We start from the raw sequence: 27990 nt of genomic DNA, 5'->3' as shown, positions 1-27990 counted from the left end.
TACATGGAACTTCGGAGTATGTACACTGTAATGTTTGATACACAAGGCACTGATGAACCACTTTACCGTTTGCTGGCCTATACATAAAAATATATCTAAGTCGTTTCTGCAACATTGTTGAAACACGTTTGTTATAACAATCTCACATCGGGATAGGGTAAGAGCAGAAGGAATAAAAAGACTTCATTTGACAATGTACTCTGAGCAAGGAAATATTTAGGTTAAAAAATTAAACGACATTGAATCGATTATTTGTATTTTAACATTAGCAATTTACACCAACATAAAAAATATTGTCCTTCTTCGTGGAAAAACTATATTTTCCTATGCAATTAATTTGAGAGATTTTTTATAACCAGTGGTCATCCGTTGGTCGAAATTAGACCGTCGAATTTAATATGTTTGTGATGCATATTGTTATTCATTTTATTTTTCTGCACTCCTTCTCTATATGACCTTTAATCATGCCAATTATCTACTTTTCAAAATTATATGTCGCCTACGCCGGAGTTGGCTTGATATAATGGTACGCACATTCGTTAATGACAAATCGACGTTGTACAATGTCCAGTTTGGTCTTTTGTTCAAATGTGTGTTCATTACAATTCCTAACGCATATACTTGGGTGTTATATTACATTATACCGTTACTGTGAAAAGTATTTAAAACCTCACTGTTTCGGGTCAATGTCAAAATCAGACATTTCTTTCAAAGTACTGGGATATGCCAACATGTTGTCTAATTATAGTCACCTCAATGATATAGGGATACCCCAATCTTCCTTGATCATGTCGGCTGCTTTTTCAGCTATCATCATTGTCGGTGCGTTTGTGTGCGCTGCCGGGACATGTGGCATTACACTTGCATCCACCACTCTAAGTCCAGACACTCCATACACTCTCAACCTTGGATCCACCACGGCTTCAGGGTCTTCTTTGGGGCCCATTTTGTTCGTACAGCAATGGTGATATATCGTGTTTGTTATTGTCTTCATAGCGCAAAACCAATACTCATCCGAATTGAATTTGTGATGAGCACAATTAGGCAATGGTATGTCGTGTAATTTACTTCCGTATTTTTGAAAGGCCTTTGTTTTCGACAGTTGTATTACCTTTCTAATTCCATACAGAATTACTTTTTGGTCGTGACCTTCGTCTGAAAAATAGTTCGCATGGATGATTGGTTTGTGATAAGGATTCTTGTCTCGCAGCATTATTCTACCCTTTGATTCTGGAAGCAGGAGCATAGGGAACACCATCCAAGTATCGCGGTCACGGATGGGACCGTAAACTTTATCAAACACCCGATCATTTATTGCGAAAGCCTGTTTATATGTCGGTTGAGAAACTAAAGATCCTCCGACAAACAGCAATTCTAAATCGGGATACCCGTTTACATTGTGAGGGTCCTTTGTGTCGATAAATGCTAGTGCTTCAGTGCCGCTAGGAGCTGACAAAGGGCCAGTATGGTAACTAAAGTATTCAATAATGTTGTCGAAAGAGGCCACCCGTTCAGATCGAATGGAATCAGTTGTGTTGATGATGAAGGTTAATCCACCTAAGGCCCAATGATCTTGGAGGTTGTACCCAACAGGCAGATCGACTATGGTACTTATGTTCTTCTCTGTTAAATGGTCTTTTGGACCTATACCACTGACCATCAGTATCTGAGGGGAATTTATAGCACCGGCAGATAAAATAACCTCTTTCCTGGCTTTGATAGCGTATTTCTTTCCGCCTTTCTCAAATTCTACGCCCAATGCTTTATTTTGTTTTGGATCTATTATAATTCGAGTTACCATAGCGCGTTTAGCGATAGAGAAGTTCTTTCTTTGTTTAATGGGATGCAAGAAAGCACGGCTGGCACTCACTCTGGTACCATTGTTCATCGTGAATTGTATCATTGAGTAGCCGATTTGGTTTTCTCCGTTGTAGTCGACTATCTTGCCACCAGTCTCGATCCCTGCTTTTAGGAAAGCTTCAGAGAGCGGCGTTCTCCATTCAGGATATTGTAATGGCATTTCACCTCGGTTGGAGTGGTATTTTTTGTCCTTTGACAGTTCGGGTATTTTCATGTTTTCTGACCTCTTGAAATATTTGAGTACTGATTTGTAATCCCATCCTGTGAAGCAAAGTAGTTAAATAATTTTGTAATATTTGTGCTTCTGCTTAGATAAAAAGGAATATTTCACTCACCATGAGTATGATTATTGGCGATACATTGAAAAACAATAACATCTATATCTACATAATTTTAAACAAATACAAGTTGATGCAAGTAATTGATAATTGTACATCTTAATTATAATGGAGCAGGAGATTCTTTTTTTTATTTTTTCTTACTTACATAATATAAAACTAAATTTTATTTTTATCTAGATACCAGTATATTATAATAAATTTATCTATGTAAGCGGATTGCGTTTTGTTCTAAATAACAGAAAAATATCTTCATGAATTTTCGTATTTCAAATAATGAATTACTTTAATGAGATGTAAATAAGCTTTAAAATGCATTACAGATTTTTCATGTAATTATAAAATAAACCGACTCATAAAAGTTTTTATATTTCATATTTTTCACATTATAACGTTTTTCATATAAGTTTTTTAATAATTATAATTGTTTTTCTTTAAATTATACTCAGCAAAATACGTGTTAAATATAAATTATAGGATTAAACTTATAGGCAGCAAAAAACAAATGATTCAACAATCTGAACTTGTAGAGAAACGATCCATCCCACAAATTGTAAAAAATATCGTAAAATGATTTTAAAATATTAAGATTGTATTTCTTATCCAATTAAAATCATTTAAATTCTTGCTTGTTATAACTATGTAATACGTTAAAATAAAATAAGTTTTGATTTCTTAAGAGTAAAGATTTTTTCGATACTTTAAAATCAACTGCAATTTTAACTAGCTGTGAGTTGGATAACTTCTGCACAGGTTCAATTGATTTGTGGAGGGTAGTGCTACTATACCTGGATTGCCGTTTGCTGCCCATCGGTCATAGTCCTTCCTGTTACCCCGCGTATGCATCATGGAATGAAGCACGGACGAACCTCCAACAACTCTGCCCCTGGGCCAAGCGCATCTGCCACCACGCATGCCCATGCAGCCAGATTTCTAGAATTAAACATTTATTCATAAATATAGTTTGAAATGGGTATGTTACTTGCTTCGCCTATTTCTTCGGGGATAAAAGGTGTAAGTGTGATTCCTGGACATTAATATGGACCGAAGACGAGATATCTTTGTACTATTGTTAACGTTAATAAAGATAATAATGTATGGAAATGACATATCTAAACGATAGACTTACACCCGAATTCACAAACAATAGTATGAGGATGTATAGTGCGCCCGAACCCCACAGTGTCTCCAATTTCATAGTTTTTTTTGGCTGGGTTTGTTTATCTCTCAGCCAACTGAGGTAATGATGTATTTCAATATGATCTAATAACAGCGCTCTTATGTCTACCCTCTGCGAAAGTTGTCATGTGGGAAGCACTGAGAAACAGATCTATATCACAGCATTGCTCCGCACTTACCTAAGTATCGTTTGTGAATACGGGCCTAAGGCTTTGGGATATTATGTTATACCCATACATTTGTTATTAGAGTTAACGATGGTAACAATGTATTTTGTCTAAGACCCGAAAGTTATGGTAGTGCCACTGTTTTGTAGACATTGGAGTGTCGTGACGTTTATCAGCCGGCCTAGCATGCGCACGACGACAAAATTTTGTCGACACTTTTTCTCGTGATTTTGTCGTTTATCTCTATATGTCTACCGACACTAACATGCGCGCTCATTTTCTCGACTTGTCACGAGAAAAGTAGAGAAAAATTAATGTTTTATTAATCTGTGGTATTTTTGTCTACAAACCCTAACATGAGCAAATAATTTTATCGTTTTTTGACACATGTAAACGAGATATTTGTCTTCTTTGATATTGTACGAAGAGATAAACCGAGAAAATTATCAATTTAATTTATTCGTTAAAACGCGATGGTGGTATCTTACTATAGTAAAATAATATCGATATACGACAAACGAGAGGCGTGTAAAGTGGAAAGAAGACATATTATACTTAATTGATTTATGATATCCCTTTGCTACAAAACGAATGGCATTGTATATTAAAGAAAAGTTTGCTCCCGATTTGGAGTCTCAAGCCAAAGGCATAGCCGTCCGTTTAAAGGTAATTGAATATATTTATTACATAGGTACTTAATTACATAAGTAGCTGAGTTTAATATCAATTGAAGTATTTTGATTTATAGATAATGGAATCATTTTTATTTTTTTTAGGTGAGACTCGTGAATTTTACGTGCAAGGTATGTTAGGGCTCTTAGATTGTACCCATATAAAAATATTACCTCCTAATGAGCCACAAAGTGCACAATATCAAAAATTGAGGAAAGATGCCTGCGACACCAAGGTTCAACTGGTAATGTACTATTAATTAATTATTAGAGTTAATAGAAATAAAAATGAATGTACTTTGAGAAATATCTTCACAATTAATACATAGCGTGTTACCTTTCATAAAAATGAAATTAGTGTGCCAACTAATGAGGTAATAAGAACTATTTAATCAGATTAATTGCAGTTTTAATTTTGTTTATTTTAATACTACAAATACAAATGAGTAACTTGTATTACCATAATGTTTTGCAAAACTAGTACCTATATGTTACCAAACAAATGTCACATTATGGATTCAAACACCAAAACTCTTAATGTGAATGCCAGGTATCGGAGAAGATACTATTACTATGCAACTTAACAATATGAACAAACAATATCTTGCTTTATTTCTTTATTAAAAACTTCATTTACACTGATTGTATACTGATGGACATAACAATAATGGATATATGGTTATACACTTTTTCAAATAGTTGTTTGACTATATTATTTTACCACTGGTACAACTTCACATTATATTACTATTGTTAAGTAACTGTAGGTAATGCAGTATTTTATGTTACAGTGTTCCAATGGAGGAAACTATTATAAATGACCATCATATGTGAGAAGAACCTGTACAATTATCAGTACCTGCAAGTGTCTCACAAGCAGGATGACCTCAATTATAATAAATAGATATTTTCCTATGTAAATAATGTATATTTTATTATATTCACATTTTAAATATCAAGATAGTTTTCATTATTACAACAAAATCTTCTACACAAATTTAGGCAACAATAGAATATTTCATAATAACTTGTTATACAACAAAATTCCTACAATTACTGTAATGAAATACTATGAACACTTACAAGAAACAGAAATTGCACTCTCAAGTAATTGCTGCAGTTTACTTATATTATTAATTTCCTAAACCAACAGAACAAGAACACAACAGAACAGAACCAAATTTCCTAACATACAGATGTTTTATCTAGTGTATAAATAAAGATACCTAACGAAATATATAAGTATACATGATATTAAGTATTTAAAAATGTAGTTTTTCTTAAAAACTGGTTATAAAAATACATATTTTCATTAAAGTATTAAGTTCAAACCGAGCAACTAAAAACTTTTTGGGAGTAGTATTTGGTAAGCTCTTCAACATGGTGTTGACTGCTGGGCTGGGGACATTCCAATGAATGTAGAGGCACTTGATTCACGGAACTAAAACAAAAAGAAAATATATACTTACTTCATATTTTAATAAACACTAATACTAAAAACATCAATTACCATCGAATAAGAACAAACTTGAGCTTTGTGGCTGCAAAGTTCAACTTACAACATTGGTGCTTTGCTAATAAGGTTATTGTTTCACTACATATACTTACATCAATTGGGTATTTTGTGAGGCCCAAAGCCACAGCCATCTCCTTCCCGATTGGACTACTGATTCCATTAGGCATTATGGTACATCGTTCTCACGGCGGGGCGTAGTCACCCGAGGTAAAGTCCGGCTTGGGCACCATATACTCGTACAAATAATTGTCTTATTAGATTTTATTTGATTTGTGTCTTGTTACTTCGTACTCCAAAATAGGGCGGAGCTGTTATTTTGTGTTAGAATCCTTATTATATTGTACAACATTATTATTAATTTTGAATTTGTTTACTTATTTACGTTTTTTATTTACATTATGCTCTTTGTTATGACATAAACTGTCACATAAAACGTCAAAAACCTAATTGGATCATAGATCTATAAAAATTGAATGAACTAAAACCATTGTAGCTATATTAGAAAATAAAATGTTTAGAATATATATTTCAATGGGCAACATCGGTTTGTCTTCACGAGTAAACTTATGTCTTCAACGAGGAATTTGTCGATCGTGGTGCGCATGTTAGAGAAAACGAGATATTTATCGACATCGACAATTTGTCTACTCTCGTTCTCGAGATATCTCGTGATGCGCATGCTAGGCCGGCAGAAGAGCGGCTTTCTCGACCCGACATTCAGTAGTAAAACAAAGGTTTAATCCAATATTGCAGACTGTCGATCGTTCATTTGCACCCGCAGTATATATGTTTTTGTCTACTGTGTATTCCATTATAATTAAATTCGTAATTTATTAATAATTATTTATTAAATGAATAGACATTATAATGACATGGAACAAATGTATGGATACTGATTTTATATACGTATAGTGCTTTCATATTTTTAGTTTAGTTTAGCTGAAAATTTTAATTAGGCGCATACTGCAAATATAAAGTTCACACACGTATATAAAGTCAAAGTAGTTTTTGTAGTCGGTTTTTTTAATTATTTTTTTTTTGTTAGTTATAACAATCGCGGGTCATTTGTTGTTTGTAATTGAAGAGTTCCATTGTCTATTTCCAAAAATCTATCATCAGATTCTAATATATTATAGACACCTTACCACCCAAATCAGATTAGTAGTTTTTAAGAAAATCGTGGACATACAAACTTACATACATGCGGGTTGAAGACTGAACCTCCTTTTTAAGTCGATAAATAATGCCTAATAGTTTGTGGTTTTATAAAGGTATTTCTATTGATGGGTAAAACCCATCGGTCTATTTCTAGAGCCTCCATTAAGATTTCAATAACATACTAGAAACACATTATAATCGACCGGATTTGACTTTGTGATATATAATTAGTATTACGTAGTAAGTATTGCACAAATAATAAAGAATAAGGTATGTTGTTTTAAATATAGGGGGCATTTTGATATTACGTAACTATATGAAATCGGTCTTGATAATAACATTTTACAATAAGATACTCGAACCGTAGATGTAAAATAAAAAAAGTGTAGTTTCTAATAAAATAAATATCAATAAAAAGTACACTCACACATCACGCATTTATCACCGAAAGGTATGCAGAGGCGCAAACACTCACTTTTCGCCAAGTGAGTTCCGTCCCTTGATGTGATAGGGGCGAGCCTGTCGCCATATCGGGACTAAATATCAGACTACTGGCCAGTACTGAGCAGAAAAACCCAAATATCAGCTTGCCTGACCCGGGGTTCGAACCCAAGACCGCGGAGCGCTACCGTACCGCGCATTTAGTACAAGTACGCCACCGAGGCACTCAGCAATAAAATGTAATTTTGATTTTATATACCCTAAAGTCCCTACTCTACGAGAACTTGTCGCTGTGGCAACATTACATTTTCAGTTAAAAATACACTAACGCACATACCTAATTCAGACAAAATTCAAACTAACTCAAAACCAAGTGATAAAAAAAATCAGAAAAATGAAAATGTTAGTTATTCATGTATGATTTTAGGCAAAATGTTCGGAGACGTAAAGACGAATATTTGGTTTCATTTATTAATGCAACGTCAAAATTGCATTAATAAATGAAACCAAATATTTTTGTAAAAAATATGTATTATATTTGTGTGTGGTGTATTTTTTATATTATTTGCTTAATAGATTATTTTTTTTGCAATTAACATATTATTAATTTAAGCATAAATTTGGCATTTAATTTTAATTGGGGAATAAAATGTTGATATTTTAATTATAATATAATTTATAAATTTAATCTATACTATTATATAAAGCTGAAGAGTTTGTTTACGTTTGAATGCTAATTTAAGGAACTACTGGTACAAATCGAAAAATTCTTTCAGTTGGATTGTCCATTTATCAAGGAAGGCTATATAGCATCACGCTATGATAAATACGAGCGGAACATAAATGAAAAATGTTGCAAAAACGAGGAAAATTGATTCATTTTTAAAACTTCTGTTGCGTGCGCTGCGTAAACGGTTAAAGTTGCGCAACAATTCTGTATGACGGGACTGTTCCTCTTAAAAAGTTCTAAAAATAGAATTACAACGTCCCTCGCTGAATCTGTACGCCTATTTCAACGCAATGAACTCAAAAACTACCCAACGGATTTCAATGAAATTTGATATGAAAATAGTTTGACACCCTGGCGAGGACGTAGGCTACTTTTCTCGGTGGAAAATATATAACGGTACTTTTAAAATGGAAATCCCTCATACGGGCGAAGCCGCGACCAATAGCTGGTATAATATAAATGTTATATTTTATATTTGCCTCATAGTCGCTAGAATGCAGGCGCAATTTAAAATCTTGCAATAGTAAAATGCGCCTTAAAAATCATATAATATAAACCATATTAGGTAAATATAAACAAAGCCGTGTATTTACTAACATAATAATATATATTTTTCGTAAGTACTGATGGCCGTTGTATTATTATTTATAAAAGCCAATCATTATTACAGGTAAATCATTCACAATACGTGTACACATAGTGTAGTATCACAAGCCCTTTATCTCAAACCTAATCAGCATATAATAGAGTCTAGTACGGCCATGCTATGTTTGCACTGGATATATAACGAGGTTTATTTCAGGGTTTTCGCAGCCTATCGTGGTCCGTGACTCTTCAGAGAAGGTTATTGGGTATATTATACGGCTGTGATGATTCAACTCATTATGTTTGTATTAAAAATACCTGTGACTAATGTTAACCATAGAAAGTTGTCACTATGTTTCAACCTTCATTGGTGTTAATTATCGCTTATTACACGTAGGATTTGATTTTGGACTTTTTGATGACTAATTCCTTTGCCTCTTGGTACATAGTATTTAATATAATGGTTTAATTTATCTTACGTATTACTTATAAACGCGAAATTGTTTAGATGTTTTTTTTAATAGTATACACAGTTTATTTCTTTTTTTATATGACAGACGTTTGTTAGCCTGCCAGGGCCGGTTTATACAAACACCGGTCTTGCGGGTAAGTGCTTTAGGCACTGGGAGCCCTTAAGTGGCCATGCTGAGGGCGACACTCTAAAGGGTTCACACCTTCGGCTCAGGACGGCCACTGAGAGAGGATGAGACATCAGCGAGTATGGGTAATGCGAGAGGTGCGCAAATACACAGAAAGCTGAACGGATTCGGATGAAATTTAGCACATGTATACACCATGTCCTGAATCCTTATATATCCTTAATTAGATGACGCTGGTGTTGCAGAGGTGGCGCTATGAATCGATATAGTGTTATGTACGCCGTACTTGTTGCACATATCGGTGATTATAATATTATTTTAATTGCGGTCTGTGCATTATGTGAACTTTATTATATGTAGTACAATGTGGTAGTGCTAATAAATAAATAGCGACTTAGGGATTTTTGTTGGAGAAAAGGTTATCACACAGGTATACAGTAATACCAATCTATACAAACTGCGTGGTTTACACGCATAAATGACGCGCGTTGAATACGCGTTTCTCGCAGAACATTTTTATGTTTTCACCGAGCCTCTTAGTTGGGTTTGAAAACGTCTGCGCGTGAAAAAAAATGTCTTCTCATTCAAAGGTTCTTGTCATTTTGCTAAAAAATAAGTGTTTTTTATGGTGTTTTATTGAGATATGGAAATGCCGGTCCATCCTAGAATCAGCATGACGCACTTGCGTGACAAAGGAGTGGAAATTTTGCTAAGGTCATAATAGGCGTGTTAGCATAATGTGGTCTCAGCATTTTAACCACAAAATATTCCATTCCCAAATAAGCTTAGATATATTATAATGTATCTAAAATCGAGGCTAGATGGTAATTTAATGCGTTTGGATAACGGGAAAACATATTTTTTTATTTGTCGTGATTTAATTTTGCATCTCGAATTTCTTTATTATTTAATTTATACATGCGGGCACGGAGAAGTTACTTCACTGCAGCGGCGTAGGGTCCTCATAACCTAATTCCTGCCGGCTCCCCATTATGTAGATTTTTTGTAGCATCTAATTAGTATCAAAACGATTTGCAGACTTCGTTTATGGAAATTAGTACTTATATGTTGTGGCGGGTTCTATTTTTGAAAAAATCACCTTTCGCCACTGCTTCTCTGGTAGATAGAGTGGGGTCTCGATAAACACTGAAATAAAACAATTTTTTTTATCACGCTTTTTTATATTAATATTATTTTCTTTCCTTTCGAAGACTTTGCAGCCCTTATAGTGCCGGGGTCTGAGGTGTTAGGCGGTCAAAAGGGATCATTATCTGTTGTTATATTATGCATACTTAATAATAAAGTTTTACAGCACCATATAAGTTTTATTAAAGTTCAAATGCCAAGTACAAAGTATGTAAGTACCTATATACAAACGTTTACAGCATAAAATTGTAATATAATTTATACTATTATATAAAGCTGACGAGTTTGTTTGAATGCGGTAATCTCAGAAAACTGGTTCGAATTGATAGATAGTGTTGTATTGCCCATTTATCGATGAAGGCTATAAGGCTAAATGATATGCTATGACCAACAGGAGCGAGGCATCAATAAATAATGTTTCAAAAGCGGGGAAAAACTATTCCTTTTGAGAGCTTCCGTTGCGTGCCCTGCTTAAACGATTTAAATTACACGACAAGTTAGTGTAACGGAATTGTTCCTCTTAAAAAGTTCTAAAAAATATATTATTAAAATAAAATTCCCCGCTGCATGCTTCTGCCTGTCCCGAAAAACTCAATAAATATCAATGTTCAATGATAAATATATAATCAATGTTCTATCCCGAGAACTGTAAAAAAAAACAAAGAACTTTTATCTTGAAAAACTAATGCATGCGTGCGAAGTCGCTAGCAAAGGCTAGTTTGATATGTTTATAGTACAAGTGGAATCAATATGGATGCTTATACCAAAGGTTTTAGTTTTATTAAGTCATGATAATAACATGAAATCCATTTGAATCTCATAACATTCCGAATCACCTACAAGTTCATTGACGTGGTAGCTATGACTATTTAACTTTGATATTGTATCTATTTATATTATTTTACAAGAGTCAAGTTGTTTGCTAACTAACATTATTTTATTATGACTCATTTGTTTTTTTCATATGAGTCGAGTTAATTGTAGTGTAATAGGTAAAGGAAAATGCTTATAACAACTAAGGTAGGTACTAAATTAGTAGTTTTCTTTTATTATTTAATTCATGATTTGAGTTTTTATATATCATGCGATTTAATACTTAACAATTTATTATATACCGTGATTTTATAGTCGTTTTGGGACCCAATATGTGGTTACTTAGAACAGTTTGTAGGACTAAACAAAAATGGTGAAGTAAATGCATTGTTGACATTTAAAAAAAATAGATATTGATAATTTTAAAAATTTCTATTATAGATACAGAATTAAAAATTTTCGTTTCCAAAAGGACTATAAAATCACGGTGTACTCGTATACATAAAATAATTATCTACTTAAGTGTTTCATTATCTTTTACTATATCAAATGTCTTATTACTAACGTTACATCCGTTTTGAATTATTTATACATAGCAATGGCTCTTGTATTATATTATTAGCATTCCACATAAATACATTAAAATAGCTTGAATTTTTTTCGTCTCGATAAGGTACTTACTTATTTGGTTACGGTCTAACGATTATGGAATACATAGCAGCTATACAAAAAAGCGGCGATAGTCTAATTGGGTGTGGAACGGACTGCCAAGACGAATGTCCGCAGGTTCAAATCCCAAGGGCACCCACCTCTGACTTTTCTAAAATCATGTGTGTATTCTTTGTGAATTTATCGTTTGCTTTAACGGTGAAGGAAAACATCGTCAGGAAACCTGCACATCTGAGAAGTTCTCTATAGGAATTTCGAAGGTGTGTGAAGTCTACCAATCCACACTAGGCCAGCGTGGTGGACTAAGGCCTAATCCCTCTCAGTAGTAGAGGAGGCCCGTGCTCAGCAGTGGGCAAGTATATAATACAGGGCTGATATTATTATATTATTATTATTGTATATAAAAAAGCCTAATCATGCTAACATGAATTTGAAACGGTATAATCGCGCTGTAGACATATTTGTCTACAGGACGAATGGGTCGGCTCGACCGGAGTATCGCCACTGTATCAGATAACCAACGTGAAATCATAACTTATAGCGTTTCGTACGGTGAGTGAGAATTTTGAAGACTCATCTTTCTCCTTTTTTATATTATACAAAAGAGTTGAAATGTCATCAGAATACCGCTGACAAGCTCGATTGTCTTGAAAAATGCTGCAAAATCTTTATAAAAACATTCGTTGGAAAGTACCTTCTTTCATTTCAGTTTCAGCCCACTTAAATTGGTTGATTTGGAAGCTAAGTGTGAACATTCGATTTGACTTGCAATATGCGTTCTATTTTAACTTACGTTAGGTTACAATTACTCAATATATATGTATCGTTATTTTTGAATTACCAAAACATTGGTGAAGAGTAACACGAACCCTCTAATAATGTTTTTTTCTATAAGTTTTAAGTATAAGGAGATTAAGAATCAAGCCAGAAATAGTATTCATTGGTGTGTAAAAAGTAAATTATGAAACTCAAGTCGCTTTATTATAGTCCAGTAGTAATTAAATTTAAATTTTTAAAGATAATTCGCAGAATATTGGCGTATGTTCGTTCCACTACAAAATAAACTCGTATAAACAATATTTGATATTCATCGAACGTAGTTTTCGAACAATAGGTTTTAAAACGCAGTGGAATATGTAGCACCTTATTATGTTCTTGAAACTTGTGTTGAATTGGCAAATAAGAAATAGCTCAAAGCAATGGGGAAAGCGTATGAAATAATTTGTATAGACGTACAATTTTTTAACATCCAATAAGCATATGCATAATTTGGACTTTACAATGAAGTGCTAGCCTTGTGTCGTCAGGCAGACTTGGAGTGGCCTTTCAATGTTGTTGGCACAAAATTTAATTGTTCAAGAGGGACTACAAGTAAGGCATTCGGTGGGAAAGTAAGCCAAATTGTACATGCAACGTGTTAGAAATGGGTTCCGACAACGGTATATTGGAATATAAAGACAAGAGGAAGAAGAAACACCCAATGATAATAAATATTAGAGAGTTTTACAAATTTTTTTTCTCGACGATTAGCCTCGTACCCTCTCGTTCTAAAGCCGACTCATTGCGCATGTTTCCACAAAGTTGTTAAGAGCATAAGGTATGCAACAGTATAAATGTACATTAAAACATTATAATCGAATTAAAATTGTATAGCTAGTTATGGGGTTCTCCTAGAGTTAATTATTATTTCAAATCAAATCAATTTATTATGCATAAACCATGGTATAAATTATGATGTTAAATATCTTACATGTGCAACATGTTTCACCGTTTCAACGGTATGCAAACATTTTATATACGTACTTATAATTAGAGAACGTAGTTACGCAAATTACCTATTATTAATAAAAAAATCTATGTTTGTTTTTACAGTTGTTATTAGTTATTTGTATAAATGGTCTATCATGCTATTTATATCTATATTCTTTTAAGTATAGTCTACTCATACAAATTACATTAATTTCTATACATAATATATTACATCTAACTATAAAACCCATGTTTATCTGGGGGTTACTATTACATTACTAAGTATAAATCTTTATATGACAAAAAATATTTAATTGTATAGAAACATTTATCTATGAGCCATTTCTTTAATCTATTAATAAATAAGGTAAAAGGCAGTTCCGGTAAAGTTTTCGGTATTTTATTATATATTTGAATAGTCATACAACCGGTATTTCTATTATACAAAGTGGTTGACATTGAATTTAGTTTTAGTTTAGTTTGATCTCTGATAGTGTATTTATTATTTTGAAATACTTTTTCAAACAGGTCAGAATGTTTTTTGACAAATATACCAATTTCTAATATATATAATATTGCAGTTAGATTGGGCAGTTTTTCTGAACAGTGGTTTGCATGAATCTAGTGGTGCGACCCCGCATACAAGAGCCTAATCAGCTCTTTTAACTAATAATGCATTTTCCACGGTGTTTTATATGAAAATAGAGTTCGATGTAAAACTTTAAAGATATATCCATCAAAGATGTCTATGATATTATATTAAACTAAACATTTATATGTATTTTAATAAATAAATACTACCAGTCCTGTATTTCATATTACTCACTACTGGGCACGGGCTGTCTCTATTATTGAGAGAGTTATAGTCCTTTGAAATGTTACATTTTTTAGGCCTTACCTTGCGTTTTTTAGAGGACCCGATTTTATTTTTTTGAAGTGTAGGGGGGGGTCAGTGTAAAGCTAAAACCAAGTTTGTGGGGTCGCCGCCCTTGTCCCACGGCCGCCATCTTGAAAATAGGGGTTGAAATGGTTTTTACGATGTATGTCTTAAACTACTTATCTGACAAAAAAAAATTATAAACATTTTTTGTCATAATTGTACTGATTGCTACAAATATGTTAAAACGAATAAGAATTTGTTAAAACTGAATCGATTCTCGGAAAAAAGAATTAAAAGTTACACAATAATTTTGTTTCTTATTTGTCCCGGGTATAAAACTGAAGTCAGTATTTTTTGCCCATTTAAGCATTTGTCCCTTATAGACTGAAAATAAATCTGGCTACCCTAGTTAGAATCCAATCCAAACGAACCGCGTACCTCATTTGGAATCGGAGATATAAAGAAAGAAAGCTGCGAAAACATAAGAAATATACTGGACGAAGTTTTGTTTGAGTATAATTACCGGAGAAGGGTGAAAGTTGGGTGATTTCCAATACTTAATAATCTATCTGAGCATCAATACTCAACATAAAAAAAAAAAAACAAAAAAAAATTTTTGATGGAGCAGCGGGATCGTCAGTCACGTAATACATTTTTTTTATAACTTGAAATTAGTGAAAATAAATTGTTTTCTAATGTTTAATGATCAATCAGTCTATAACAACCATTTTAAAATAATTAGGCAAATCGTTTGGACGGACTCGTAATAGGTTTCATGATTTTAATTCATATACAGATAATAATATTTATAAACCTTTTTTTGTTTATATATGATTTTTAATTTTCACGTTCATATTTGTATATATATAAAACAACGCAATACAAATTATTAGTAGTCATCTTGGGCGATATGCGTACACCAGCTAACTTTATGACACGTAATAAGTAGTGCTATACAAAAATATATGACTGACATATTAAGGCATTATGTAATCAATATAACTACATTCAATACAAACACATTATAATAATAATAATATAATAATATCAGCCCTGTTTTTTATACCGACCCACTGTTGGGCACGGGCCTTCTCTACTACTGCGAGTGATTAGGCCTTAGTCCACCACGCTGGCCTAGTGCGGATTGGTAGACTTCACACACCCTCGAAAATTCCTATAGAGAATATCTCAGTTATGCAGATTTCCTCACGATGTTTTCCTTACAGTTAAAGCAAGCGATAATTCACAAAGAATACATACATAATTTTAGAAAAGTCAGAGGTGTGTGCCCTTGGGATTTGAACCTGCGGACATTCGTGTCGGCAGTCCGTTCCGCATCCAACTATACTATCGCCGCTTTTACAACTAACACATTATAACTTTGTAAAATAGTTATGACGATAAAGTTTTAGAAACCGTCTAATGGACACTAGACGGTTCCATCCATCCGGTAAAGACTGCACGCTATCACTTTTGCAGAAAACCGTCGTAAAATAGTAGATTTGCTGTTGCTTTTCAAACTGCTACTGAGATTTTTCCGGTTTAATCATCATCGGTAATCATTACCAAACACCGAGAGACCGACTTGCTCGTCTGCCTACCGTAATCTATAAAAACGATGTTTGGAACAATTTGACATAATATTTTAAAACACTTTAAAGTACACCGTGACTTTTAAGTTTATTTGTATTTGATTAAAAATATTTAAAAGGTAAAATTTGGATTTTCAGAGTATAAAGGTGGGGACAGGAAGAGTTTGTTTCCGCCCTGTGGAATGGGGGCGTTTGGAGAATTCCACCACGGTATTCCCTGCCTGTCGTAAGAGGCGACTAATATGGGCCACGAAGGGGGTCGTCGGCGGGCAGCAGGGGGCTGTCCGCCCTAGTGCATTTTTGTGCATTTTTGCACATGTTTCGGTTGACCCCCGGGATGGACGGCAGTGTGTAGTTGGCCTCACGCTCCCGTAGACCCGTAGACGCCGAGGGCGTCCTACGGTGCGCGGGGGCTTCTGAGCCCCCAATAGGAGACGGGCCGCAAGGCGGCACCGCGCAAGGGCGGCTGCGGTCGTAGATTTAGACACTTCAACGTCAGAGGAAGCCCGCAGCCGTCCCAAATGCGCCGAAGAGGGCCACCGCGGAGTTTTAGCTGGTAGGCCGTGCATAGGTTAAGTTGTATATAGGGTTAGGGACTCGGCCCGGCGGTCGCCCGAAGGTCACCATCAAATCCGGGCGGCTCAACGCCGAGCCGTAAGGCACGGTTACCCCAGCTTAATCGGTCAGTCGCCCTTCAGGAAGGCTGGGCGGTAGTAATAAGGCAGTTTCTCCCCGAAAACAAAAAAAATAAAATAAGGAAGAGTTTGTTTACATTGAGCCTCATATAAGATTTACGAAATTAAAGACTCTTCAACCGAACCTTAAATTTACCTGAGAATTAACGGTTATAAAGTGTCACGTGAATTCGATAGAGTTCGATAAACTTTTGTTAATTTTAAATGGAATTAATTCAGGCATAAAAAAAGTTTGAGATTAATAACTTGTTTTGAATGAAATATACATGTTGATAAGACATTGTAGACACGTTAATTTAAATTAATCTTTTTAATAACATATTTTTTAAATATATTCATAGGATTTTTTACGGTTTCAGTGTGAAATGAAATAAAACAGGTAAAATTTAATCTAATGTCTTATGTTTATGGTTTGTTTTATTTTGTTCCATAACAATGCTTGTCATAGACAGGTGAAGTACTACGGTACGAAGGTTACGAAATTTGATCAAAATGTTAAAGTAAGGATATGCACGTAGTTCGCGCGGAAAATTCTACTTAAATAAGAATAAATCGAGGTCCACACGTAAAAAGGTTAGTTAATCTAAATTCGTTTAATGCATCGATGACAATCTGTCCTTTTTTTTGTTTGCAATCACTAGGTAATTACCAGTGCAATTTTACCTTTAAACGAGATACGATAATGTTATCCGTGTATTCGTCGTCATCGTAATTTCATCCCTATATTATAAACTAGGGATGGCGAAGCGATGACGGTTTACGTGTCATTATTAATTTAAAAAAAATGTGTCCTTTGACGTGCCTTTCAAGTCCGGCTTTATTTATCTGAGTGCCTCTTTTTAGCCACCTTTTTTATGACGCAACTAAGTTCCGCAGTTCGCAGGCCCCCCCGTGACCATGAAGGCTGCAAAGTCTTCGAAACGTCGGGAGAAAAATAAAAAACAAAAAACCGCGATAGAATCCGGAAAATTAGTTTAATTTCAATGCAACTAAGTTGTCTTTGTCGTAGAGTCTTATTATTGGTATAACTGATTTCTGCTTTCCTTATAGAAATTAACATATATGTACTACGTACTAGATCTGGCGTTCCATATATTTATAGTGTTCTATTAAACTGTACTGCAATCCGTACACCCGACTTTAGTATGATTTCAGCATAGACAGCGTGGTTATGTACGAAGTGTCGCTCATAATATAAGTAGTCGAGTCTAAGTGTAAACCTTGATGTGAATAAAAAATATTAGTCAAATAAGTAAAATTATTTGTTTTTCAAGTAAATAAATAGGTTTTAACAGTGACGTTTTGGTTGCCATTTTAGTTGAGATTTTTAACAAATAGTTTATATGGACGTTCGTGTTAAAGAATATACGTCAATGGCCCATGCTGATAGACTGACAGCGTGGAAAATGGGATCAACACAGTAACAGAATTATTACAACCACAGAATACAGAATAGTGCTACAAATTATAACATAGAAAGAAATTAATGTACAATGATGTATCAATATATTTTTTTAGATAATTTTGATAGTGTTTTGTTTGCTTTGACGCTGCGGTAGTACAATGTTCGTCATGGCACACTTGAGGAACTGACAACTGGTCTTGATATGGTTGAGTTTTATTCGTATCCGTCCGATAAATAAATGAATAAATTAATGTAGTTTTTCCCGCATAATTTATAAATAATCATGGTTTTATAGAGTAATAAATCCGATTAATTATAAGAATCATAGTGTTTCCATTAAGAGTTTAATTAATAATTCTTGTAACATTTTATAGGTGTTGTTAAAGTATTATATTTATTAAATTAGCCGTAAACTTCATCAGATAATTGTATATCTTGTTTTATGATTACTAGTGTAACTATAACGAAATTATCTCTGTTCTATGCTATGATTTTAACTTGACAATATCCTATTATTTATTAAGGCATTTAGGGGGAAATATTAAAAGATTTTACGCAATACTGACATGGAGGAGCATAGGTTATGCCTAGGTCTCTGGGCCATCGACCTAGCATTCATCGTTGAATGAATGAACCCGGGCCGGAACTCGTACACCAATATGTTTTGTTACAACAAAATTATGTACTTTTTGCGCATACGCATATTTTTTACATAATTAAGCAATGTAAGGTTTTTGCGCGCGTGAATGTATGCGTGAAGTTATTACCTTTTTACGTAGTAAACATATATGTACATACCATTGCATAAATCTTCCGTTACTATACATTATACTGTGTTAGGCAAAATTATTTGCGTATCGTGACCCAATGTACTTGTATTTAATAAGGTATTTTTTTATTACAGGTAATGCATCGTGTTTCATTTGCGGGTCAAGGCTCTAACAATGTAAAAAACGAAACATATAAATTATCCTCATTGAGCATTATAAATTTCTTTTATGGTCATCATTAATAGATTTATGTGCATAATTATATTATTTTTATTAGGTTATTTTAAGTGACATTGAAGTAACACGCAGGATATTGCGGTTGCAGCAATTTATATGATTCGTATCTATCGTATACATATATGCATGTACATAAATACGTAAGTATATATTACACGCTTCCATGTTATATTTTTTTAACAAGTTTAATTATATATATCAGATGATTCCATGTTCTTTTCATAAAAAAAAATCCAAACGTCCCGAAAACTAAATAAAGGCGGAGCCATGATTTATTGTCTTATAAATTGTTATAAAAAGGAAAATTCATTTTTTTCAACGTAAATAAAAAATAACATAAGACGTTGTAATAGTTAAGTTTTTCGTTTTTATACTAATCCCTGTTAAGATTGTTTAAGTAAACCGCCAATATATTGTGCTTACTATTTCAAATTGCAAAACAATAACATAATAGAATTACGTTATTACTACATATTCAATTAAGTACCTAATTATTTTCATGGAGTAAGCTGAAAATAACTTTAAGAGGTAAACACATTGTCATCTTTACCCTAATACTTCTTTAAAGATACTTGTACCGTTTGTTACCTAATGGTGTTTCGAAATAAAATAAAAAAATAAATAAATAGTCAGTCAGCGATGCTATTAATTCTTAACAACCATAGCGTTCCGGATGACACGTTAAGTCATTGGTTGTAGATGCGGTTAAAAAAATAGTATATAGTGGCGAATGGCGAGGGGTGATCGTCTCTCGTCGTTCGATACTATCTGGACACCTTTGGGTCACTTTGATCTGGCCGTATAAAAATAAAACGTTAATGTAACGATTTAATCATCTTCATCATAATTGGGTGCCATATTTTATTTGAAGTAGTGGTATTTGTTGACTAAACAGATTACACAATATCGCCCATAGTTGGTTTGAACTACTCTGTCCTTACAGTCACATATATTTAGAAGCCAGTCGCAAAAGGAAAGTATTAGACAAATTATAATCAAGGTTTAATAAATTATAACTCTGTTATCCTTGTTCGTTCGGGTTATGAATTTTGTTTCCTCCACGGTGCACAATTCGCTCGGAATACAAATAAGGTGCCATATATCACTGATGACCCTAACAGTCGCCTTCGAAAGAAGATGATTTGAATCGTAATTGCGTAAGACCGTGATTATTTTGGTACTTGCTTTTCTATTATGTATTATCGTTGTTAAATAAACGTGTTACAAATTAAAAGGAACCTAGTGAGTAAAGAGCTTAAAGGTCAAAGTTCTTAAAAAGATAGCACTATTTTGTCAATAGAGAAGGTAGGGTAACAAGCATGTGGATCTTATGACGGTAGATGATCACTGAAGATCAATATATGTGTAGATGGTACTAAGCATAGATAACGTAACTTTCAAAGTCTTAAACTATCTTAAAGCAAATATAGTATTTATTTGAAAGAAGATAAATTAACAACTTTCGCATATATATTATTATCTTAGGATTAAGTGTCTATGAAAACATAATAGTCAAGGAAATTCATTGTCTAATGATCCAATTGTATACACATATCCTCTGGGGACGCCTGAGTCGTCACGTTGTCTTTAATTTATTCACAGAGGACGTTCGTCGACTAATAGATTGTGTAATATTATCACCCCATTGGCTTATTGTAATTTTATCGAATCACTTAATTGAGTTCTAAGAATATAATGTTGGGAGTTTCTATAGTACGCACCATCAACAGATGTAGTGTAGACATTGTCGTACAAAGTATATAGAAATTTAAAAAAATATTTTTGTCAGTTTTTTTAAATATCTTAACACACACACACCATCACGCATTTATCCCCGAAGGGGTATGCAGAGGTGCAACCAGGGCACACACTTTTCGCCGAGTGTGTTCCGTCCCAGGATGTGATAGGGGGCGAGCCTATCGCCATATCGGGAACAAATTCCAGACTCCGGGCTGATATTGAGCAGAAAAACCCAAATATCACTTTGCCCGACACGGGATTCGAACCTCAGAGCGGTGCCGTACCGCACATGCAGAACAACTACGCCACCGAGGCAGTGAAATATCTTAAATCATTTAAAAAACTGTCAAAATTTAAAATACTAGTTTAAATAATAAAATACTGGTTAATTTTAACATACTAGCTACTTTCGCATTTATAATAAACGTATGGATTCACGCGGCTGTAATCAATAGATGATCCCAATCGCTTTCTCTATATTGATTCGAGAACAAACTGATCATCTGAACCTATGTAAAACAATTTTTCTTCTGATTGGACCATTTTAGCGATCATTTGTCATCGTTTATTGAAACCGTTCCATCGAATAATGGCGTACCTGCGGTTCAGTGTAGTAATTCCAATTGGCTTCTGTGAACTGCAAGAGTGTCGCCAGCACCGGGATGTCCATGAACATCTGTTCGTTACCACCGGCTTCGATGAGCAACACCTGAAAATGCGACACTGTTGTATAATATCTAATTTAGGGCTTCAATATCTATATCTATCTATATATATAAAAATGAATCACTATTTCCCTTGGTCACGCCATCACGCGTGAACGGCCGAATCGATTTCACTATTTTTTTTGTTGTGTTTGTTATTGTCAGGAGAAGGTTCCTATGAAAAAAAAAAAATTGCGCGGAAAATTATAAAATTTAAGAAAACTTAACGAAAATATTAATTTTATATAACTGTCAGCGATTGACAGAATGCGCGCTGCAAATTCATAGTTAAGACGGGACATCGTCTGTCGGGTCAGCTAGTATATTATCAAATAAAGTGCCCTTTTCTGTCAGTCTGTATGTTATCTATTATCTTAAATTATCCACTAGGTAGTTCTAAGTGTTTATTATTGCTGAATTTTACCTCAAGTAATATACGGAGTTTTAGGGCAACTAGTGTATAATACCAATTAGTTATCTTCCTTTGAAACTAATGTTATAAATGCGAAGTTTCTGAACATGTATGAATATTGTTTCTTATAACAATTTTTTCATCATGATTGACACTTTAAACTAAAAACATACCATACTTATTGTGACAATATTTTTGAATCATATTGTAATATAATGACTTTTTTTGACCCCAGAATTAAACTATGTATAGTCTGGCTCTGGAAATACCTACTCTGACATTTTTATCTATATGTCTAGATTACTAACATCAATAATCTTGAATAAAAAACTAAGATAAATATTGCTATTTGTTATCGTGTCTGTTTTTACGTTTTATTTGGTAACTTCGTAGTAGTAAACATCGGTCAAAGGGTCGAAGGTTTTATTATCGGAATTTTTGCGTAGAATTAGAAATAGTTCTTTTAGGTTTCGGTATTCATAGGGTACCAATAGAATTCTATTGGTAAGAATACGTTAGCCGTCTGCTTATTATTGAAATTAATTTGTCTTTTGAACAGGTTAATATTTTAACAATGTGTTGTTACGTTGGATATGTAAACTCTAAAATTAGTAGAGTTACTGTACTCTCAGTGTGTGAGTTCTACTAACATATGCCTGTTTTAACAACATAGATCCTCGTAATTGAATCAAAATCAGTTCAGAATATATTTTAACATCCCTCTTATTCCGTTAGGGATTACAAAATAATGATACAGTAACACTTACTTTAAAATCTTCGACTTCAGTGAGCCTGTTGCTAAGCACGCAACCGGCTGTACCAGCTCCGATGATTATGAAGTCGTATTCCGGCAGGATGGTGGTGGCGTCTGGTGGCTCACCTTCGTACAGCTCCGCCGTGTCCCGAAGGAAGCCTGATATGGCCTCGAAGACCGTGCCGCGTTGCGCTGTGCATAGTGCTAGGAAATATGTAGCACTGGAATAAGGATTATTTTATAAATTTATTGAATTTTAATGACATCTCGCATTCGTGCAACGTCTTCCGGAGTAAAAGTCCCTCGCAAACCGTTCATACCATATCAAAACAGTACATGTCACTCTCCTACTCATGTACTATTTTTATGTACTTCAAAACGATTTTCACCCGATTCTGCCCAATAAACCGATGAAAAACTAAACAATAATATTACTTTCGTATTTGTGATGTCCAGAACAAAAGAAGCTCACAAGTAATGGACAACAATAGAATAAATGGACGTAATTTGTTTCATTGCAAAATTCTTCGGCTTTCCTTATCACGATTTTCCTCTTTGAGTAGGTAAAATTACTAAGATGGCTGTATCGTTTAGTATAGATACATATTCACGCCTTTTACCTCTGAAGGGGGGTAGGCAGTATCAGTTCCGCCGTGTGTATTCCTTTCCATAGTTTTCAGAAAAGACAGCCCAATCGCACATATATAGGGCACCATTTTCTATTCAGTTAAATAGATAGATATGACAGTAAATTTTTTGTTATATTCAGTAATAAAACTTGTCTTAATGAGGGTGAAAGTGGACTTGTAGAATGATAAAAAATGGTTGATAAAATATGGTATCTGGTACTGGCTATGTTCTTCCATTTAACTTTTAACTGATGTAACATTGCCTTTTTCCAATATGGCCAAAAAGGTATTTGCTTCAATATGTTCGTAAAATTATACTTTGTAATATAATTATCCGATCGTTTGTATACAAATTACAGGTTATTGTTCAAGGTCCATAGAATAAGTAATTTCGTTCATACTTTGTACGTAAATTGTATTTGTGATTACATTAAATGAGGAATAAGGCATCAAGTCCAGTTTTTATTGCTTTGAATAACAAGACGAGCCGTTCGCCTGATGGTACGACCGCCCGTAAACAGTAGGCACCATCCAACACCTTAAATTACAAAGTATTGTTTGGTATCGCACTGCGCTCACCGCCCTAAGACATGAGATGTTAAGTCTTATTAAGTCCAGAAGTTACACTGACTGAAATATCCTTCAAATTGAAACACAAAAATGACTACACAATGATGCTTGGCGGCAGAAATATACATTGTGGTGGTACCTATCCAGGCGGACTCACACATATGAGACACCTTCCACCAGTAAATGTTATTAATGTTACAGTGGAATCCATTTAATATGACTCCGCATATATCGACCTAGGTATTAATAAGATGTAATATAGCAGTACGTAGTTTGGTTTTGATATCAAATTCTTTAGAACATAGTTCGGATATAGTGACTGCTTATAATTACTATTTTTTGTTACCTAGTTTTAGGAAATTATATTCGGTTATAGCGGCCGACGTACATAGCTCTTAAAACCCTCCCCTGAGCAAATGGCCTTGCATTCGTTCCATACATTTTCGGGGCAAGAGTTGCGCCGGGACTATGCAAAGGTTTACGAATAATTTCTTTAAAAAAAAAACAATTAATTTTATTTTCACTAATAGGTAGGAAGCTACATTACTCCTGAGTGCTATAGGCTAATTTTTATCCCGGGAAAGTATAAAGGTTGACGTTTATCCCGGAAAAACTTATACACATTAAACGAGGTTTAAAAAGAGTGTTCACCTCCGCTAGGTAACGGCTTGGCTGTGCATCTGGCATTGCTTAAGTCCGTGGGCGGCGGATGTTGCTTACCATCAGGCAAACTGCTTGCTTGTTTGCCTACTAAGGCAATAAATAGAAAATCAGACATCGGTCTTGACAGACGGACGGACGGACAACAAAGTGATCCTATAAGGGCTCCGTTTTTCCTTTTGAGGTACGGGAAAACACGCGGGCGGCGGGGCAAGCAATACCTAGTTTTATTATAAAGCTGGTCATTACTGTACTATACGTTCTAATTAGTTTGTGCTTCGTTTCGTTCGTAGAGATGTTTTGACTTGTGTGTCATTGTCCTGGGTTGCGCCAGTTGTAGTTATAAAGAGAGCAAAAAGGAGATTTCATTTTACGAGTACAAAGCTATCCTGGAGGTGACCTAGTCGATATTCTTCGTACTCCAAAGGTTACATAGGTAATTCGGGTATAGTTATAGTATAATAAAAATAATAAACGACGTATCGGAATTCTGTTAAGGACATATAAGGTTTATACTAGGTTAAATATTAAAAGTATTTGTATCATGATGTCTAAGTAAGTAATAATAGTAACTGTGTCTTACTTATAAAAAAATCGCAGTTCTATGCTTAGTTAAAACACAAATTTACTCGATCAGCTGTAAGTCAAAACCCGCCATCTTGTCTGTTAATAATGAGGTTTGAACTAGGAACCGGTCATGTTTTTGACAGCTATTTAAGCAATTCTTTACCACCTCTTAACGCTAAAACAAGTTTATAAGCGAGACTGATAAACACTACTCATTTGATGGTGTTTGATAATAGTGACTTGTGTATTTGGTCTTATTATTTCACGGGGAGCATTTAGACATGATGAAATAGACGGTTAAATTTACACATTAAAATAAAAATAAGTATTGTGGAAACAAGTAAATATTACGCTAAATAATAGTTAATGTTAAAAATAACGACCTGCTATTGATTCTATATTAGTTGTAATTCATGTAATGCTGGTGTTTGTTTATAATATTAACAGTTCCAATATTATCATTTAAAACTATTAAAAGTCTTTTTTCATTTAATACTAAACCTTGTAAAAAATCATAACTCTACTCCCAATTCTATTAATAAATTCCTTTAATCATTGCACTAAAAAGATTTATTAAAAAAATATATGCGTCCTCCTCCTTTTTTGAAGTCGGTTAAAACATATGAAATATAACAACATAATATCATATGTCCACATCAATTTAGTGGTGAATTAAAACATTGTTCAATTAATATGAACAAAATGAAATATTTGCTCAGTTAACATTCTTATTCATAGTACGTATTCAATTAAGTTAATTTTAGTCATATCAGTAGAGATAGAAACGATATATCAATATTTGGATACTATATTATCGCTGGGGTCTTCGTGAGGCCAATGTCAAGGCCGCAAGGCCGTTCGCATGCAAAAATTTTATTAGCTTTATTAATGTAAGAATTATATAATAGAAAAATGGATATAGCAAAACGTGCCGGTGACGATTGCGTTGAAATTTGTCTAAACTATTTTTAGAGCTATGTTTTCATAACAAATTTGTTTGATATGATTTATTTGAAGCCGAAAAATGTAGTACATTATTTAGATTCTGTCAATGTTAATTACAATCAGTTCGGAAAGCAGTTCTCACCAGAGAAGAACGGGCAAGAAATTCTGGTGTTGCTCTTTTCAAAATCAGTTTAAGGTATAAAGTATAATAGTACATGATACAGAAAAGAAAAATAATACAATTGTTTTTTTTATTCTTGTTTAGAAAACAGTTCATTTATATGCTCGCTAAATCTATATATATAAAAATGAATTGCTGTTCGTTAGTCTCGCTAAAATTCGAGAACGGCTGAACAGATTTATCTTATCTTGGTCTTGAATTATTCGTGGAGGTCTAGGGAAGGTTTAAAAGGTGAGAAAAATTCGAATAATTGCCGGGAAAATCCTCAAAACAGCATTTTTCTATTTCCCATACAAACGTTTTCTAACTAATACGTAGAGTCAATTTGAGCTTTATTGCTATTGTATAAAGTTCACTGTTGTCTAAGCAATGTAGGTGTGTTCCTAACATCAAAGCAGTGTGCGTTGGAGCACAGAATATAATAATGTAATGTCGCGTTCTGAAACTCAACAAAAGTGATATCGCGGACCCGACTAAATTGAACAGTCACAAAATTTAATATATCATTAGTTATTTGGTTGGCTTCACGATATTATTTCTTTTGTTTTACTTTAAAATGCATGTTTTCGTTATGGACAATTTTTGAGCTACTTTTGCATATCTATACTTATAATAAATCTGTAGAGAGGTCAATTCTATACATGAAATATATTTCCAAAATAATTGGGGGTGATTAGGGATCGATACTGATGCCAAAAATGCAATTAGTAAAATTTTTGTCTGTCTGTCTGTATAACCGTTATAGAAACAAAAACTACTCGACGGATTTTAACTTAACTTGGTACAATTATTTTTCATACTCCTGAGCTGGTTATAGCATACTTTTCATCACGCTACAATTAATAGGAACATAGCAGTGATGGAAAATGTTGGGAAAAACGGGAGAAGTTACTCCATTTTTAAGGTTCCGTCATTTCGTGTGCAACCTTAATGGTTAAAAGTTCCTTCGATTTCACCAGGATCCCATCATCAGACCCTGACCGGACAATCGGACCACCTGCATACCACCATAAATTAAAAAAACATCCCGACAAATTGAGCACCTTCTCCATTTTTGAAACCCGAAATCCACGCGGGCGAAGCTGCGGGCGGAAGCTAGTAACTAATAAATAAAGTTACGTTCTACGTTATTCGCTCGTTTTGAAATCGGTGTGCAATAAAAAGAATGGCAAAAGAATTTGTGAAGCCGAGTCAGACCATCCGTACCTGTTACAATGAAAAACTATGATTTCCGAATACGTACCATACAATGATTTCAAAATGCACCATTCTGTAAAAAACTTCTGTTATACACTTTTAACACAGTATTGATCACTAAACCCACTGTCTCATTAGTACAACTACAGCAAAATGACAAATAATGCAACTGATTCATCTGTCTCATTATGAACAAATTATTTGCAATCATTTCAAACTAGTCCTCAATCACGTTTAATGTTGTTAAATTGTTATGGTAATTAGTGTACAGAGTTTTGGTACATTCGGATATTGGGTTTTGCTATGTTAATATGGTTTTTAATGTATACTTATTATGTATTAAATAGTATTAGAAGGGTGGGATTCCCAGCCGTTACAAGTGTCAAGACTTTCCAATCCAAATGCTTTACTGATGTAGGATATATTTTGTA

At 33.9% G+C, this 27990-nt stretch overlaps 2 protein-coding genes and 2 long non-coding RNA genes across 4 annotated transcripts in view; 3 read left to right on the top strand and 1 right to left on the bottom strand.

Moving 5' to 3' along the window:
- Positions 1-19407, top strand: part of LOC115451847 — a 29143-nt gene extending 9736 nt beyond the window's left edge. The window contains exon 2 of the long non-coding RNA XR_003939424.2: positions 19098-19407. This is a non-coding gene — a long non-coding RNA (uncharacterized LOC115451847). The remainder of the gene's footprint in view (positions 1-19097) is intronic.
- Positions 1-27990, top strand: part of LOC115453721 (flotillin-2) — a 357821-nt gene that overhangs the window by 78606 nt on the left and 251225 nt on the right. The gene's annotated exons all lie outside the window — the stretch shown is intronic.
- On the bottom strand, positions 258-27972 carry LOC115451846 (glucose dehydrogenase [FAD, quinone]). Its single transcript, XM_037436780.1, has 5 exons — positions 27606-27972; positions 22824-23031; positions 21539-21649; positions 2987-3131; positions 258-2121 (listed from the first exon to the last, which is right to left on the bottom strand). Exons 1-5 carry the CDS (start codon positions 27629-27631, stop codon positions 749-751), a joined length of 1863 nt encoding a protein of 620 aa, XP_037292677.1. The 5' UTR covers positions 27632-27972; the 3' UTR covers positions 258-748.
- On the top strand, positions 4184-5062 carry LOC119188813. The gene is made up of 3 exons (XR_005112120.1): positions 4184-4210; positions 4321-4460; positions 5007-5062. It is a non-coding gene; the product is annotated as an uncharacterized LOC119188813 (long non-coding RNA).

This window comes from Manduca sexta, chromosome 9 (genome assembly GCF_014839805.1).
Source record: "Manduca sexta isolate Smith_Timp_Sample1 chromosome 9, JHU_Msex_v1.0, whole genome shotgun sequence".
NCBI lineage: Eukaryota > Metazoa > Arthropoda > Insecta > Lepidoptera > Sphingidae > Manduca > Manduca sexta.
This window is presented reverse-complemented; position numbering and strand designations above follow the sequence as displayed.